Here is an 18078-nt window from a genome sequence, read left to right on the forward strand (position 1 = left end):
AGTTTGACTTCCTATGCAATACCCATGTAGTCATGCTCTGACTTCCGCCATGTGTGTGACGTCATTGTCCGTTCCTTTAGTTTTACACCTAGTAACTACGCGGAAATTTTTCCGCGCTTTCGACTGCGAAACCCCACAAATTGAAGAAGAGTGGCGGGAGTTGTTGTCGGAAGGGGCTTGTAGAGGAAGATCAAGTTTTACAGGTATTTATAACATCATTAGAAACGCATCGGTCGTTGTTAATGGTTTTGGTAGATTTATCTGAGCATAAACCTTCATGTAGTATAGAGGCATCCTAGCGCGAGACCATATTTATGTTTATATCCGTCGTTTGCTAGCTGCCTTTAGTAGCTTGTTGTAAAGATAGAAGCTGCACTCGGATTTGAGACGAAAACCACATGTCCCACTGATTTATGATTGTGCTCCCTGTGCTAACTTAACATTGAAATGTTAAATGCTTATCCTCGAGTGCGTTTTGACTCCACTGGTTGGTAACCGTATTGATAACTTGCTATAAAGTGCCTTGTGTATTATGTGAAGCTCTTCACGTGCCTTGTGTATTATGTGCCTTGAAAGAATATTCACAACCCGCGAACTTTTTCAAAATTTCTCATGTTACAAGTACTTTATTTGGGTTGTATGTGCCAGTCCAATACAAAATAGTGCACGGTCTGAAATGCTGCCATGCATCTGCAGTTAGTCCCTTTAGGATAATGCTTTAGCTGCAATAACATTGCCCATACTTCTCGAGTATGAGCAACGAAACATACCCCAAGAGACTTTTTGGATGTCACTTGGGATATGTGCTTAACGGCTTTACTTAGGGACTGACAGTTTTGCAAAATAACTTTGACTCAGTCAGATTTGGTTGAATGTGCAGCTAAATATTCTTTGGCTTATACCATTGCTTCTTGGTATAATATTCACCTCAGCTTCTAAAAATTTAGAAGAATTATGTTAAACGGTGCTTTGTGAAATGTTTAAAGCTTGGAATGTTTTATGTCTTTAGACTTACAACTGTATCCCTATTATATTATTATTGCAACGCGCTTTGCATGTCTATTGGGTTTGATGAATGTGTATTAATTTTATTACAATTTCCCCAGCTAAGCATCTGTAGATATTAACGTCAGCAATCATCTGTCATTTTTTATTTCTCTCCAACATGTATTTGCAGCATTATTTTAATATTTTCAATAATATATATTTTCTCAGTCTGCACACAATAAAGCATCCATACAGTTTTTTTTCTGTGATAATTAAGCATGTTCTGTCTCTCTTCTGAATTTTCTGACCTTTTTATTTTGGATTAAATCGCTTGCAGTTATGGACTTCAAGCGACGCAACGGTGGCCCTCTCATGGGTGGGGCATCCCAGGCCAAGCGAGGTAAAGCGACTGGTGACTGGGAGGACAGTCCATCCCAGTTTGAGGAAGAATTGTCAATGTTTGATGATGCAGAGATGGATGTGGAAGACAGGGAGGGACAGGCCGGACACGACGTCATCCCCGTGGGTGAGTGTTGGGCTGACTTTAGCCAAAATCTCATAATTAATGTAATTTAGTATTAATGCCGGCTTAACTTCCTGTCCTGTCAGGCGACCTTTTCTCAGCAGACCTAAACCCTCGTTGGAGAAGGCCTCCTGCCCCTTCACTGGATCCATCTTCAGATACATTGGTGTTCCAGCAGATTGATCTCGACTATTACCTGGGTAGATATTAAGAAACATAAAGTACATCTGGATAATGCAAGAAAATTCTACTAAATATCTAGAAGAGACAGATTATGTTATGTACAATGATAGAAAACGATGTGTGTTGTTTTTTTCCCCTCCTGCAGGTGGCTCTATAGCTGGGATGCCTGGTCAGTCACAAGGAAAAGTTCCCATCATTAGGATGTTTGGTGTAACAGATAGTGGGAACAGTGTGTGCTGTCATGTTCATGGCTTTGCGCCTTACTTCTATGTTCCTGCACCAAATGGTGAGTGTTTGACTTTTAGCTGTGGTTTATACGATAAGGTGGATCTTCTGCAATACTTAAACTGGCAGAAAAAGCAACATTGGTTTTCTGACTTGTCAAACTTCTGTATAGTTTATCACTATTTGGTACAAAATCCTGTAACTGATGTTACAATGATAATTTTTTGCTCTTTTATTTTATTTTATTTTTTTTGGAGGGTTCACATCTAATTACCTGGATGAATTTAAAAGGGAGCTGAACTCTGTTGTTCTTAAGGACATGCGCTCCAATAAGGACAACATCTCCATCACAGTGCTTGCTGTGGACATCTGCCGTAAAGAGAGTAAGTATAACAGAAATTGAGCTTTTAAAAGACTTTACCAGCTGTCATGATTTCTGATCAGGCTGTTGGGGAAAAATATGGAATCTGTAAATGAATAAATCAATGTTGGAATAAAAGCCTGCATCAGAGTTATATTTATTATGCTTGTTGCTTTCTAGCAATGTGATTTGATAAAAAAAAAATGTTATTCCAAGCTACTCTTTTCTTTCAACTAAAGGCATATATGGTTACCACGGACAACGCAGCCTTGATTTCTTGCGGATAACGATGGCGATGCCTCGTCTCATCGCACCTGCAAAGCGGCTACTGGAGCAGGGCTTCAAGTTCGGACCTTTTCCCATCCAGAGCTACCAGGCTTATGAGGCCAACATAGATTTTGAAATTAGGTGGGTATGCTTTGTTAAAATAGAGAGAAAATAATGTTAAATGAATAGTATTTGTACTAAAAAAACTTTATTTAAAAAAAATTGTTTCTATATCACTAGAATAAATAAATAAATAATAAACTCCTTTAAAGGCTAATTTCTTCACACTTTGTATCTTCCACAATCCAAAATATCAGGACAATTGATGCTGTGTCTATAAAATTGTCCATAATTGTAAGGTGGGAGAAAATAATTGATTTATGTTTTTCTAAAATGTATTTATAAATAAATGAGTGTGACAGAAGTATTAAAGCATATCAATATTTTAGAACAGGTTTAGAGTCTGGGTTAAAACCTGTAAAGCATTGTTCACAGATGCTCACCATCTAATCTACCTGAACTGTTTCATTAAAGTAAGTAAGCAAACATGTGAGGAGTTGATACAAATTCATGCTGCACTTTTCAATTTTGTTTGTAAAATTTCCCATTCACTTCACAATTTTACATTAATACCCACATCATAATGAAATGCATTGCAGTTGACGTGGAACAAAACCAGCTCGCACTGACTTAAGAACCTGGCAGGCTTAATTTGTGCAGTCTGACAAGCCTGCTCGTGTCTCATAGGTTCATGGTGGACAGTGATGTGGTGGGATGCTGCTGGATTGAACTTCCCAAAGGCAAGTACAGAGTGCGTGAAGAGAAGAGCTCAGCGGATGCAGATTCTCAGACTCCAGGAAAGGTCGGTGTTGCTTTTGTTAGATGAGTATTTTTACCTACCTGCTCTCTTAATCCCACCTTTCTTCATTATTTTGTTTTACTTTGTCAACGTAGTAAAGCAGCTGTCCTACTCCACCTCTTGTGCTTCTCTTGCAGGTTTCTTTGTGTCAGTATGAGGTTGATGTCGGATGGACAGACTTCATAAGTCACCCTGCAGAAGGAGAGTGGCAGAAGATCGCTCCGCTAAGGGTGCTTAGCTTTGACATAGAGTGTGCAGGAAGAAAAGGTCATTTCTTGTCCTTTGCTTTTCTTCCACATTATTTGAACACGAGACAAAGGCTCAGTCAAAGACCTGTTGATGCTGATTTGCTTTAAATGTTTTTTTTTTTATGTTTTTGTCCAGGAATCTTTCCAGAACCAGAAAAAGATCCAGTTATTCAGATAGCCTCTATGGTCCAAAGGCAGGGTGAAACTGAGCCGTTCATTCGCACAGTTTTCACCCTCCAGTCCTGCGCTAGCATCGTTGGCTCTCAGATACTATGCTTTACTCAGGAGAAACAGCTCCTTCAGGTAGGGATCTGCCTCTGGAAGGCAGAATAAGAAACTCTCACAGCAGATTTGAATATATGTATACTTTACATTTGATTTTAAAATATCAACATTTTTTGTTTTATTTCTCTTCTGAGCAGAGCTGGGCGGAGTTCTTGAGGACTGTAGACCCAGACATCATAACTGGATACAATATCCAGAACTTTGACTTTCCCTATTTGCTCAACAGAGCGGCTGCTTTGAAGGTGAGATAAAACCACGTTTAAAAGACTCTTTGATTCAGTTCCAACTTCTAATAGACATTTTGTGTTCTTAAATAGAAAATTGGCAATCAAACAGAATTTGATTGCATTGCAATATAACTAGAATCACTCTTAAAATGTTCGCATACTTGAATTTGTTTCAAGGTTGTTGTTTTTTTTCAGATCTGGATAAAAATGGAAAAAGGGACTAGAATGTTTTTGTACTTCTACTTTATTCCTCTGAGCTCGGTGAATTTTCCTCTTGAAGCTGTAATTTTGATTTTAAAAATGAGGAGAAAGTCATTATCTTGTAAAATGCTCTCAGACACATTTATAGTGAATTAGTTATGTGCAAATGAACTGAATTTAATTGAATTTAAACATTGATAACATTTTGCAAAAGTACAAAAAAAAAAAACCCATATCCAATCAGTTTTCTCAATTTTTATGACATCCTTTCAGGTGAATTATTTTCCATATTTGGGTCGGATGCGAGGCATCAAATCAGTTCTGCGAGAGTCGAGCTTCCAGAGTAAGCAGATGGGGCGCAGGGAGAACAAGACCATCAACATGGAGGGTCGAGTTCAGTTTGATCTGCTGCAGGTCAGCACTCTACATGTCATATATACATTTAATATGTACAATTATTGAATCGGTAAAAAATGATTCCAGGGTTATAGATCGGTCTGTTTCTTGCAGGTTCTTCTAAGGGATTACAAATTACGTTCCTACACTCTGAACGCTGTGAGTTTCCATTTCCTACAAGAACAGAAGGAGGATGTGCAACATTCAATCATCACCGATCTGCAGGTATCCCTGGATTTGAGCTTTTCTTTCTTTCTTTCTTTATTTATTTTTATCATCACGACTGTTTTTCCTCGCTTTGTTTCACCCCCTTCTTCCTTCCACATCAGAATGGAAATGAACAAACGCGGCGCCGTTTGGCGGTCTACTGCCTGAAGGACGCCTACCTCCCGCTGCGCCTGCTGCAGAAACTGATGTGTGTGATCAACTACATGGAGATGGCCAGAGTGACAGGAGTGCCTCTCACTTACCTCCTCTCCAGAGGACAGCAGATCAAAGTTGTCTCTCAGCTGCTGCGGCAGGTAAGAAACTCACACCGGATTTACTTCATGTGTGCTTTCCCCCCCCGCTTGACAGATACTAAGGTGGACTTGCAAATGAGTCAGATTAGAGAGAGAGGCTATTTCCCTGCCACACCCTGACAGGGTTGTAGGTCATTTTGTGGTAGGAAAATAAAACAAGAAATAGTTTGAAACTGTGAGAAAGCTTTTTTTTTTTCCGCCTTTAAAAATCATTGGTCTGCAAGATTTTTCAGTCTGTCCTGAGCCACATTATTACTTTGTATTGTTTTGATGGTACTGTTAAATATTAATATCCAAAAACCTTCTGGGCTTTTCAACTTTGTTAAATGTGACTCAGAGCGAGAGATGCTGGCAGTAATGAATGCATGGATTGATTTCTGAATCCTTTTTTTTTAAGGCTATGAAACAGGATCTGGTAATGCCTGTTGTGAAAACCGAGGGGGGCGAAGACTACACGGGAGCAACGGTCATTGAGCCAGAGAAAGGGTCTGTACATCTACAGGGTCTTTAGGCTACCGTGTGTTCAAAAATCTCCTCTCTGTTAGGTACAGATATGAAATTTTCCATCATTCTTTATTTTTGCAGCTATTACAGCGTTCCTATTGCCACCCTGGACTTTTCCTCCTTGTATCCGTCCATCATGATGGCTCACAATCTGTGCTACACCACATTGCTGCAGAAAGGCTCTGCTGAGAAACTGGGGTGAGCCTTTTCATTCTGGGTTTGTACCGTCACCAACCCACAGGGGAGAAATTCAAGGAAAAATCGACTGTTTGCAAAAAGACGTTTGTGGGACCAGGTTGCTCTCACAACACTCTGCAGTGTGGACGCTCTTATTGAGGGAAGAGGATTTGAAGTAGTACTTCTCAGTATTAGTGAGGTGTGAAAGGAAGGACTAAAACTATTTAAAAACAGACTATTTTCTACAACCTTGTGACAAATCAGGCTATAAGGGTCTAAAATTTAAAGCAGATTACAGGATGGCTTCTTGCACAAAATTTCAATCACTATAAAAAAGAACAAAAAAAACACTTTTGTAAAAAGAAATGCATGTTTTATGGCAACTGTTTTGCTTTTGAAATATTTATGTAAGGACCACTTACTACAGGGCAGCTGTAAGAAAATGAATATTATTTATGTCTTATTTTCTTTTAACGAAAAATCTGATTCAGCAAATCAAAACCCTGTAAAACCCAAAGATCAGATGTATGACTTACAAAGCTCTCAACAGTGCGTCTTTTCACAGATGTTTTCAATTAAATTGGCATAAATGACTACTATTTTCAGACCAAGTCTTCTGAGATTTGTTTTTAATAGTTGTATATGTTTGTATGTCTGCAGATTGTCACCAGATGACTTCATCAAGACTCCCACAGGTGATCAGTTTGTGAAGAGCTCTATGAGAAAAGGTCTTCTTCCAGAGATCCTGGAGAACCTGCTGTCTGCCCGAAAGAGGTTTGAACTACTTTGAAGAAAAAAAAAAGCGCTGAATTAAAATGCTGAATCTGCAGCTATTTGATATTTAGCATACCTAGTCTAAGAGAGGATTCTCAATAATACGATTTAATGCAACATATGCCTGCAGTTTTTTTTCTTGTCGATGTTATATAATAGCAGATCACTTAGTTGTATATTTTAGATCTGAAGTTTATTCCACATTTGTCCCCACAGGGCCAAAACGGAACTAAAGAAGGAAACGGATCCTTTCAAGAAGCAGGTGCTGGACGGCCGACAGCTAGCCCTGAAAATCAGTGCCAACTCCGTGTACGGCTTCACCGGGGCCCAGGTGGGCAAACTGCCCTGCTTGGAGATCTCACAGGTGAGCACTTGCTGGTTCCAGTTAATCGGATGGCGATTGGCTCTAGGCGAATAGGCATGGTGCAGTTTTCCAGTTCAGTTTTGGCCTGGATCAGCTCTTTTGTTTTTTCACTCAGTTTTTGCCATATTTCCGTTGTGCACAGATGTGAAGTTAGAGCAGGAACGGTAAGATGCGGGGTTAAGATAAGAAACCACAGAACAGGTGGAGATGTTTAGATGAAACAAGATATTTACACAGTTTTTTTTCCCCCCTCATTGTCTGAAGTTACAGCACACTAAACATTTTCTCTTTCAGCTTTCCTCCTCACCAAAATTATTTCTATTTGCTAAATAATGAGAGATGTGATGCACTCATAAAGTCAGAGGTTTACCTTGTTTTACATTTGCTTTTATCTCTTTCAGAGTGTAACTGGTTTTGGAAGACAGATGATTGAGAAAACCAAGCAGCTGGTGGAGTCCAAATACACAATCTCCAACGGATACCAAGCTGACGCCAGGGTGAGACGCAGCTCTGTGTTTTTATTACTGGAAAAAAGAACTTGCTTGGTTTTTTCAGGGATTCTTTGTTGGATTATATAAATAGAATCCTTTTTGTCTCTCTTAAGGTGGTTTATGGAGACACAGACTCTGTCATGGTCAAACTCGGAGTTACAACCGTAAAAGAAGCCATGGAAATCGGGAGGGAAGCAGCTGAGTGGGTGTCGTCACATTTCACTCCACCCATCAAGCTGGAGTTTGAGAAGGTAACATTCTTTACAAGAAAAGATGAGGCTAATATGAGTGTAATCAAGTCAGCAGTGTAATTCTGATACAAATAACTCATAAGTCAGAACCAAGCATAAACTGGATAAATTTTCTGAGAATCTGTGTTTTGCATTTACAAATGTCTTAAATAATGACTTGGATGGCTTTTTTTCCATGCTTTAACAACATTATACCTGTTGCAAGGCATGCCTAACATGCTGATGGTATGTCAGCATGTCAGGCATGCTGATAGTATATCTTACCATGAGCACTATGCTGATAGTAAGATATACTATCAGCATGTAAGATGCTGATTTCTATTAGCATCTTACATGCTATATCTTAAAACTTTTAAGATATAGTATCACCATGCCATAAGATGTACAAAATATTTTCTTTACACTTTTACTTTTGTGAAGATGGTTCCTGCAAAGTAACCTAAATTCTGAGATGTAAATATTTTCCAGATCTGGATAAGAATAAAACGATGAATCCATTTAAATATAAGAATTTCTTAAAGTTGCTCCAACCAGTGATCCCCCCCCCCCCCCCTCCCCCTTTTTTTTCTCAATAGTTTCATGTAAATGATATGTTTACTAGTCAGGCAGTCATTCATATTCGCGTCTGTCTATCCATGTTTTGACCTGTCTGTCCATCAGTAATGTCTTTACTTTTTTGTAGTTTTTTTTTTGACTGAAAGACTAAATATTATATCACAATTTACTCTAAATTTATTTTAAACTTTGGTTTGTATAATTTTTTTTTTTTTATTCCACACGTTGATAGTGCTGCAAAGTTGTATTTTGGATATGTACGGAGTTTGGGGATGAAAGATGATTAGAAACCTTATGAATAATAAACTGCTTGATCTCCTGGAAATCCTTAAAGAGTGGGAAACAGTGTTCAGTTTTTCCTTTTGGTCACTTCAAATGTATTTAATAAAAACAACATCTGTGTTTTGATCTCCACAGGTGTATTACCCATACCTGCTGATCAATAAGAAGCGCTATGCAGGCCTGTACTTCTCCTCCAGTCCAGACACGCATGACAAGATGGACTGCAAAGGCATTGAGACGGTCCGCAGAGACAACTGCCCTCTAGTGGCCAATCTTATTAACACTTGTCTACAAAAGATCCTCATTGAGAGGTACCGTCAGCTTTTACTTGCTGCATAATAAATTATCTCCATGTGTTTCTGTAAGCATTAAAACTACAAGAAATGACACTTTATGTTAATTTTTGTGTGTGTTTTTTTTCTTTCTTCAGGGATCCTCAGGGTGCGGTGGATCATGCGAAAGAAGTGATCTCAGACCTGCTGTGCAATCGCATTGACATCAGTCAGCTGGTCATCACTAAGGAGCTGACGCGCACAGCCCAGGAGTACGCTGGCAAGCAGGCACACGTGGAGCTGGCCGAAAGGTCGGGTTATTTAATAACTCCTCATTTCAGTTAAGGTTTAGAGAAAAGAAAATGTTTTTGTAGGAAATGTCCTTGTTCAAGTTTTTTTTTTTTTTTACAGGATGAGGAAAAGGGATGCAGGTAGCGCCCCAAACCTGGGAGACAGAGTCCCCTACGTCATCATCAAGGCTGCAAAGGGAGCAGCCGCTTACATGAAGTCGGAGGTATGCAAACACCTGTGAGCTGCCGTTTGTTTCTCTTTAACAGACGTTTAATTCTGCTGTCATTCCTAATTCATAGGACCCAATCTACGTTCTGGAGAACAATATTCCCATCGACACGCAGTACTACCTGGAGCAGCAGCTGTCCAAGCCGCTGCTGAGGATATTCGAGCCCATCCTGGGGGAGACCAAGGCGGAGAGCGTCCTGCTAAGTACGAGAACTCACCGGTGATATCGACCTTTTCTCCGTTGCGTTTGTTACTAATGCTAGACCTGCCACGATAACAACACATTTCGCTGGTCGATAAATTGTCCCAGTATTTATTGCGATAAACGCTAATCTTGTTATGAGACCGTTTACAGATAAGGTATAATGGCGTAACAATGCAGGTTCCCCCCTCAAAGACCAATAAACTTTAATTTTCACTGGAACTGGAAGATATTTAAAAAATCCAAAATAAAACGTAAATAAAAACCAGACAGAACTGGAATCAAACATTAAATGGATTGTGGAATCTCTGTAAAGGGCTTCCTCTGCGTGTTTGTCTTATTTTTAGAGGGCGACCACACGCGCTGCAAGACTGTGTTGACCTCAAAGGTCGGAGGCCTCATGGCGTTTGCTCAGAAGAGAAGCACCTGCATCGGCTGCAAAGCCGTGCTCAAGACTGATGGTGTGATTTTGCTTCCTGTGCTTTTTTAAAATTTGATTTTAATCGGTATGTTCTTCTTGGGTCAGTTCTTCTCTTTATATTTAATCTTTGTCCTTCCAGCTGCTGTGTGTGATTTCTGCAAAAAGAAAGAGTCAGAACTTTATCAAAAAGAGGTACGCAAGTGACTGACAGAATCCGTTTTTCTCTTTTCTTTTAAAATTTTTCCCTTTTGACTTTTATTTTTTTTTATAATTGACTAGATCTTCCACCTGAATGCGTTGGAGGAGCGTTTCTCCCGTCTGTGGACTCAGTGCCAGCGCTGCCAGGGTTCGCTCCATGAAGATGTGCTCTGCACCAGGTACAGAAGAAACGCCTGATCCACATTTTTGTCTAAACTCGGAAGCTTTCAGCTTTGCAAGCTGTAAAAATGTAACGCTGTTCTCTGCTCACTGTTCTGCAGTCGTGATTGTCCGATCTTCTACATGAGGAAGAAGGTTCAGAAAGATCTGGATGACCAGAGCAAGCTTGTGTCTCGATTCGGATGGTGATTCAAAACCTCGTCCTGTTGGATTGCGAAGATAGACTCTACTTGCATGCGTTTTTTGACTGTAAAAATGCCTTTTTGACATGTTTTCATATTTTCTATAGATTTATTTGTAGTGCCTTTTTGTAAAATAAAATCAAATTTAATTTTGTCAGGTGGACTCATTTTCTGGTCAGAAACTGAACAGGTGTTTGGGTTAACCGCATGCTGAGCTGCATGTTTAACTTTCCGATATTGCGAGATGTCAGACTGAGCTGCTTCAGGGCTGTAAAAGAAGTCGCTCTTCCTCGCACCTCAAAACCACAGCTCTTCCTCTGGTTTACTAGCCGACAGACAAAACCCTGAGCCTAGTTTAGCTTTAGTACAGACAAAATTGATGGCATTATGCAATAATGCCATCTTAAAAGGGCAATATTATGTAAAATTCCTTTTTGAGTTATGGTATTCCCTCATCAGAAACAGTGTATTGATTCTTTCATGCATGTTTAAGGAATCCTTGAATCTCCCATGGCAACCATTCGGGGGTGCTTAAATGTTTGCTCCCACAAAGATTTCCACCCAAATCCTCTTTGGAACTGCAGTCTTCAAGCTGAGCACCCTTTCCTTCTCCCCCAAACTAGCGGCAGCAGCACTTAACATCAGGTGGAGCTCATTATGTGAGCTACTTCTCAGAACGATTGTAAATGGCATAATGGAAAAGCATCACTGATTATGTGCTGAAAGAGCAGTAGTTTCTTAAAGAGACAGAGCCCTTATTTCAATTTGTAAAAGTTCTTTGATGTACACCTCATTTTTATAACTGAAGGTAGTGGCTACATTAAGTTGTGAAATAGCACCAGGAAAACTTCCTAAAATAGACTGCTGCACCGCTTCTGCCTCAAGCTGGTTAACCGCTGATCTGCTAAATAACTTACTAATGCAGTTATCAATTCAATGACTTCCCTGGTAATCATTTGCTCAATTACCATGTGTATGAATATCTCCCGGAGATATTCACACACTTCGGTTCACAAAGCAATGACGGATTGAAATGATATAACAGCAAAGGTTTCTAAAGACAGCAACTCAAGACGTGACTTTATTTACTTTGCATTCAGCATTGTAATTTTATATTTTTTTTATTACAGTGGGGGATGCATTAAGTAGTTCTACAAAAATAGAAAACTATTAGTGACATACAATCAAAAACTTATTTCTTTTTTTTAATATATATATACTAACCATCCAGCATCTCTCATGATCAGAAAACTGATAAAAACACTGGCTTCAGCATGAGTGTGCAAATAACGCGGCACGAATGTTTTCACAACTCGCATGCTGTGGCGATGAGGTGACAGAGTGCTGTAACAAAGTGTGCGCAGACAGTGAATTTTAAACGCAACCATCACTGAGAATGTTACACACGATGCGAGTGTACAGGCCTGTAAAGCGGATTACTCGGAGCCCGATAAGCATTTTCCTGAGTAAATTTCGAAAGTGGCACAAACTTATCCTAATGTCTAATGAACACAAATGTATAAAGTTAAGCTGGGACACTAATATTGCCTACATACAAAATAAACCGCTGTTGTGTTTGAGAGGCATCAGACATCTATTCTGAAATGAGTGGAAAAACCCGACTAAAGCGACGAGCAAAATGTCCTATGAAAAATATACTGAAGGTATTTGTTCTCTTTCAAAGTCAAACACTGACATTTGATTAAAAAAAAAAAGTCTCAAAAGTATTTAATGCGAATGCAGACTGAGCTCCTCACCCATTGTTATTGTGCAAAGTGCAGTTATGCACAGTATACAGTGAAATCCTCCTTAAGCAGATGAACACTGAAGAAATGACAAACATGGCGACAGTAGAAATGGTCGCAGTGACGAAAATTGATTCTGCACCGTCTGCTTCACCGACGCCTCCACGGTGAGGAGCGGCGGTGTTATACAAGTGCTCTCAGGGATGCTGGCTGGATGTGTGGGTGTATGCTATAGTATAATGCAGCGTCTCTGATTGCTCTTCTTGCTCTTCTTGTTGCTGCGGTTGGTCTCCTTGTATCTTCTGATCTCCCGCACCAGCGAATAGAAGGCTTCCTCCACACCCTGCAAGACCAGACAGAAAAAAAAAAAACATGTAGATTGCACAGAAAGGAACCCAAAGTTACCCAATAATTTGTTTGGTAACATTTTCAGATTTTGGTTTCTGGAGAAGTCTTGTTTACTTTGACCTCTTAGTATGTGCGTTAGTGGAGGTCCAGAAATCAATCGCTTTCAAAAAGTGTATTTATTGGTGGTAAACTTTTAGAATTTTATGGTTTTAAAAGGTAACCCAAAATTAGGTTCCTTTGAAATTTGACACATTACATAAAGAAATAAAATCATTTTACTAAAGAAATCTGAAGGCCATGTTTACCGTTTTTAAAATCATGGGGAAAAAAACGGACTTGAAGGTCTTTTAGTGGATACTCTTCACAAGGAGGCTAACCCACAAAAGGCCATCGCTAAACAAGCTGCTCTTCATAGAAAGATACAGCCAAGGGTATTAATGGAAGGTTTAGTGGAAGAAAAAAAGTGCGGAAGAAAAACCAAGTAAATTAGGTCAGACCTCTTAATCCTCGTATTACAAACAAAACTTACTACAAATATAAATTTGTGCGCAACCTATTCAATTTCCAAGTGCCACTTTTTGAATTGAACTGCTGAGATAAATTAACTTTTCCATTACAGTCTAGTTGAGTTGAAGCGCAGGTGTTTCCACACACCTGTCTGGTTTTAGCGGACGTCTCTACGAACGGCACTCCGTATCTCCGTGCCAGATCCTGAGCCTGCTTCGTCTCCACTGTGCGGGTGCTCAGGTCGCTCTTGTTCCCCACCAGCACCATGGGAACGCTGTCGCTGTCCTTCACCCGGTTGATCTGCTCTCTGAGGAGATGACATGTAAAAAGACAAAACAAAAAAAAAAAAACCCCCAGACATTGAGGCTGACCTCGTTCGCAGCTACCCATCTGGGTCGGTCACTTTTTTTTTTAATGAATAAACTGCAGAGTCTAAACTCTAAAAGAGCCGTTCGTCTTGAAATTAGCAAAGCTACGGGAGCTGCCTTGATTCAAACGGTCACAGAAATTTTAACCGCACTCAGCATATGCGCTTGAGATAAATGCGCACAGTTCCTGCTCAGCAGGAAATGGCCTTCATAGCTAAACTGTTGAGTCCTGCAGTAATCTGATGTCCTAAAAACAGTAAAGTGTGACTCAAACTGTTCTGAGTCAACACGGTGTCTCTCTCCAGCACCAATTTACTGCAGATTCAGTATTTCGAGGTTTTTTTTTTGTTTTTGTTTTTTTAAATCACCCTCTACCTGTAAAGGTGAACGTCGTCAAAGGACTTGGTGTTGTTGATGGCAAACACACAGAGGAAGCCCTCTCCAGTCCTCATGTACTGGTCCCTCATGGCGCTGTACTCCTCCTGACCTGCAGTGTCCAGGATGTCCAGCAGACACGTCTCCCCGTCGATCACCACCTGTTTTCTGTACGAGTCCTGCGTCACAGACACGTCGTCATCTGAACAATTAGACCGGCTGAAGTCGCATCTTAGTTATTCATCACACACTACCGGGACGTTAATGATTTATATCTCTGAGCGACACTAAATGAAACCGATAAGATCTTCCATATAAGCTTCAGGATTTCATTTACCAGATGTGGACAGTTTTCTCTTTTCAGCAGAGCAGAGAAAACATTTAAAATTTGGTTCTGTGTGAAAAAAAAAAAAAGCTTCGACTTCATTATGCCTCCGTTATGAGGCGTGATGTCCTCTGCATCTATTTCACAGTTACGGTCTCTGCTTAAGAAAAACACCGTCTCTTCAGTCGAGGTAAACTGAGCTTTCAGAAAAGGGAACTCCAGAGCAAACCCCTCTCCCACCTGTTCCCGCACACTGTTGGGTCAGCTGGCTGAAAGAAGGCGGCTACTGCAGTTTGTTTTGCAAACAGAAGACACATATTTCCAGTGCTGGTCGAGAACAAGCAGCCATAATGTGGAGACTAAGTGCATGTCAAGTATTGCTTTTACTGAGGGGTCGCGGTTTTGAAACCTTCACAGATGGCGAGCTGGGAGCAGCACATCTGCTAAGCAGACAACTGCAGACTACAGTAGACAAATAACCAACTAATTATTGGCATTAAAGAATCGTTTGACTTTAGCTGTAGAGTACTGAAAGTAGAATCAAGTTGCAGAGAATGTCTACCGCCCTGAATGTGAGTTTTTAAATTACATTGTTATACATCTACTTGATTTAAATACAATATTGAAATATGAAAACTTGATCAATTGTAATTTGGTGCCATTTAAACGAGCAGAAATGTTTCATGTACTCGCATGTTACTACGAAGCAGTTTTGAGTGACCCCACCCCTCTTTGCTGCTGTGCACTGCTCGTCAGCTAGATGAAAGACGGCACTTGCACTTGTCTCCAGCTCATAAGACACACCTTATGGATTTTCTTTGTTGCAATAAAAGGCAGTTGTAGTGTGGAAGCAAAAGGAGCACATTTCATGTCTCATAATAAAACTAAAACCATTTTAAAACTGCATGCTACGCTCCAAGCAGCAGTGTGTCAAAAGACGTCTGAGGAATTACCCAGGAAATATGAGTTTGATACATTTCCAGTGCAATCTGCACAGTAAGCAATTCAAAATAACTTAAAATTTACCATCTGCTTATATAGCTTAAATCTACACGTCAAAAGCAAAACTAGCAATGTATTGATGTAAAATTAGAACCTGGAGGAGTAGTTACATGAAAATGCTATTGTACGTTTCTACTCAAGTGTATAATTTTAACCAAATCCCAAAAAAGGCCCGTGATTAATCTGAATAAAATCGTTCTTACATGTTTAATGATCTATAAAAATCGGGAGTGGGAAGCTACACGACATTGAAATGAAGCTGAAATTAGATAAATTACTTTCACATAAATAAAACACTTTTAAATTACTCCAATTTACTTTTTTTTTTTTTACTTTTATGTTACACACAGTCCTCTTAAGTTTTGGTGCCAACAACATAAGCTCCAACATGACAGATCAGACTGCAGTGGCCTTTAAAAGTCATGCAACCATTAACACCAGAATAACCCCAACACACCCTGATATTTAGAGCAAATACAGCTTCCTGGAGCGGTGATCGCAGTGTGACGGTCGGGTTCTCACCTCGATGGTGGGATCATATTCGTCCACGAAGTGGTTCTGGATCAGCTGGATGGTGAGAGCGCTCTTCCCCACGCCTCCAGCACCGACCACCACAAGTTTGTACTCGGTCATGCCTGCAAAAACGAGCCGCGTCAACAGGTGGACGAGTCTGTTGGAAGTTAAAAGCCGCGATTTCATAATCTCCCTATCCAGAAAGTATCAGGTGATCATTAACAGATCTTCCCCCAGCGACAATCCGCTCTCTCCTCCCCGAACTGACATGGCGAAGAGTCTAACCCAGATTCATCTACCCCGTACAAGACGCTTTTATTTAACTTAAGTCAGTTTTATCAGTGCGGAGAGGAGGCGAACGAGGGCGAGAAGTTAGAAAACACGTTCAGCTGCGCTTACCTGTCCGTGGGGCTGTGTAACACTGTGATTTGAAAGTTGAGTTTCCGACAGATAAATGAGATTAGCTTGCTACATAACGTTAGCAAGAGATTATTTCCTTATTCAAAGCACTGGTAGAAACACTTCAGTGTCTGACAACTTATCTGTCAGACTAGATAAAGAAATGACTATTCAAGCTGGACAATCCTCAAAGTGCGAGGACAAAAATGTTGAACTTAACACAAAGATGTACAAGCAAGAAAATGTAGTAATTCCTACTTCTTCTCAGCTGTGGTTCATTGTAAGTGAAGCCTTAATCGCCTTGTGAGGCAACCAATCAAAAGAAGATATTAACGAACGACGTCTTTTCTGGCCAATCAGAAGGAAGCTTTGGTTTGTAGTCCCGCCCAAACATTGCAAAAATCCCCAATCACCAACAGTTTTGTCTTCGTTTGGGCGCGGCTTCCCGGACAGCTTTTCCTTTCTTGCGGATCCTTCTCTTTAACTTCGCCTCGGACTCAACATGCTGATGAGCAGTTCTTACAGGCGTTGCGTAACATTAAAAAAAAAAAAAAAAAAACCTCCAGTAACACATTTAAACTTGTCTTTAGTTGAGCCCCGGTACCTATTTAGGGATCATTTTGAAAGTTTTACCAGGGATATTTTTACCTTTATTTTATTACTCTACTGACTTACAACATGTATTCCGAGTTGATTGAATATTTACTGCCCTGATTGTGGCTCTTGCTAACTGCAACTCAATATTTACATCTAAAACATCTTTATAGACAAATATGGACGAAGTAATAAAAATAGTGAATATACAGAACTTATTTCCTTTGCAGCACAGATTCAGTTCAAAGGGTAAAAACATTCCTGAGATAACTTGGGACAAATATTGACAGGACAGCATCACACAGTTGCTGCAGATTTGTTGGTTGGACATCAGTGATACTAATTTTCTTTTCCATCAAATCCAAAACGGACCCAGTGAATATTCATTTAGGTCTGTCTGGCACAAACAACACAGAACATTCAATCTCATGGACAAAGATGAAAGAAACTTGTAGTTTTGTGGTAACAATAATAAAGAAAATAACTAAACAATCTTATTTATTTTGAAATTAGTGATGTTTTGTGGAATCTCTGTGCAGATATCACATGAAAGTAGGAAACCCTATAAGATTAGCTTTTTAAAAATAGTTTTATGTAAAAAAAAAAAACAACAACAACAACTTAGTTTTATATCTCTCTTGGTATTAACAGCCACTTTAATTAAAAGGCCATGAAGAGCTGCATGTGGTTCTGGTTGCAAACCCTTCATTTATATAGGAATGCTTAGTTAGATTTTTCAGGAGTTTCAGCACCCTCTAGTGTTTATAATGAAGAATTACATTTAAAAAAAAGATTTGTTATGAAGAAACAGGATGAAGGAGAGTGATGACCAGCCTCAGGTTTGGCTATTCAGGGTTACTTTTAAATCTTAAATCATGAGATTAATTAAGAAGCTGCAATCTGTCAGATAATGACCACATTAGAGTAAGTGGGATTATCATGTATGTGTTTCATGAGCTTCCGCTTAAAGAAAGATAAAACACGAATAACACTAGAGAAAATGTCAAAGTTAAAATTATTTTGAAAATCAATGCAATTTGTAATAAAAAAACAGAGTATGGTACTTTAAAAAAAAGAAAGAATGACAAAAAAAAAAAAAAAAAATATATATATATATATATATATATATATACTGCTAAAAAAATAAAGGGAACACTTCAGTGTTCACTTAAATGTTAAAGTGTTATTTTATATATATATATATATATATATATATATATATATATATATATATATAAAAATTCCCC

The 18078-nt window shown here is 39.3% G+C and overlaps 2 protein-coding genes across 4 annotated transcripts; one reads left to right on the forward strand and one right to left on the reverse strand.

Moving 5' to 3' along the window:
* The first annotated feature begins 20 nt into the window (after positions 1-20).
* On the forward strand, positions 21-10809 carry pold1 (polymerase (DNA directed), delta 1, catalytic subunit). The gene is made up of 27 exons (XM_008416580.3): positions 21-203; positions 1325-1513; positions 1597-1710; positions 1839-1979; positions 2176-2301; positions 2519-2687; positions 3294-3408; positions 3543-3672; positions 3790-3956; positions 4076-4180; positions 4640-4780; positions 4877-4987; positions 5092-5283; positions 5681-5769; positions 5869-5985; positions 6625-6738; positions 6955-7102; positions 7504-7599; positions 7707-7844; positions 8817-8992; positions 9112-9264; positions 9365-9467; positions 9544-9676; positions 10022-10135; positions 10235-10287; positions 10375-10472; positions 10575-10809. The coding sequence occupies exons 1-27, from the start codon at positions 50-52 to the stop codon at positions 10660-10662; spliced, it is 3474 nt and encodes a 1157-aa protein (XP_008414802.3). The 5' UTR covers positions 21-49; the 3' UTR covers positions 10663-10809.
* An 897-nt stretch (positions 10810-11706) lies between these two features.
* Positions 11707-17377, reverse strand: LOC103469088 (GTPase KRas). 3 transcript variants are annotated; one of them, XM_081609864.1, is made up of 5 exons: positions 16238-17377; positions 15848-15995; positions 13999-14177; positions 13403-13562; positions 11707-12743 (listed from the first exon to the last, which is right to left on the reverse strand). In XM_081609864.1, exons 2-5 carry the CDS (start codon positions 15956-15958, stop codon positions 12630-12632), a joined length of 564 nt encoding a protein of 187 aa, XP_081465990.1. In that variant the 5' UTR covers positions 15959-15995; positions 16238-17377; the 3' UTR covers positions 11707-12629. The 3 variants fall into 3 exon arrangements, with proteins under 3 accessions (XP_081465990.1, XP_081465991.1, XP_008414800.1); XM_081609865.1 differs by having other exon boundaries at positions 15848-15960; positions 16496-17373; XM_008416578.3 differs by having other exon boundaries at positions 15848-15960; positions 16238-17346.
* Between the last annotated feature and the right edge of the window lie 701 nt (positions 17378-18078).

Source organism: Poecilia reticulata, chromosome 8, assembly GCF_904066995.2.
Source record: "Poecilia reticulata chromosome 8, P_reticulata-male-v2, whole genome shotgun sequence".
In the NCBI taxonomy this organism is placed as follows: Eukaryota; Metazoa; Chordata; class Actinopteri; order Cyprinodontiformes; family Poeciliidae; genus Poecilia; species Poecilia reticulata.

Bases quoted from the DNA above. Each gene is read 5' to 3' on its own strand.
- pold1 (XM_008416580.3), top strand. From the start codon at position 50: ATGTGTGTGACGTCATTGTCCGTTCCTTTAGTTTTACACCTAGTAACT. The intron at 7,103-7,503 runs GTGAGCACTTGC...TATCTCTTTCAG, and splicing joins CCTGCTTGGAGATCTCACAG to AGTGTAACTGGTTTTGGAAG. The intron at 7,845-8,816 runs GTAACATTCTTT...TGATCTCCACAG, and splicing joins TCAAGCTGGAGTTTGAGAAG to GTGTATTACCCATACCTGCT.
- LOC103469088 (XM_081609864.1), bottom strand. From the start codon at position 15,958: ATGACCGAGTACAAACTTGTGGTGGTCGGTGCTGGAGGCGTGGGGAAG. The intron at 14,178-15,847 runs GTGAGAACCCGA...TCTGTGACGCAG, and splicing joins AATATGATCCCACCATCGAG to GACTCGTACAGAAAACAGGT. The intron at 13,563-13,998 runs GTAGAGGGTGAT...TCATCTCCTCAG, and splicing joins GACGACGTTCACCTTTACAG to AGAGCAGATCAACCGGGTGA.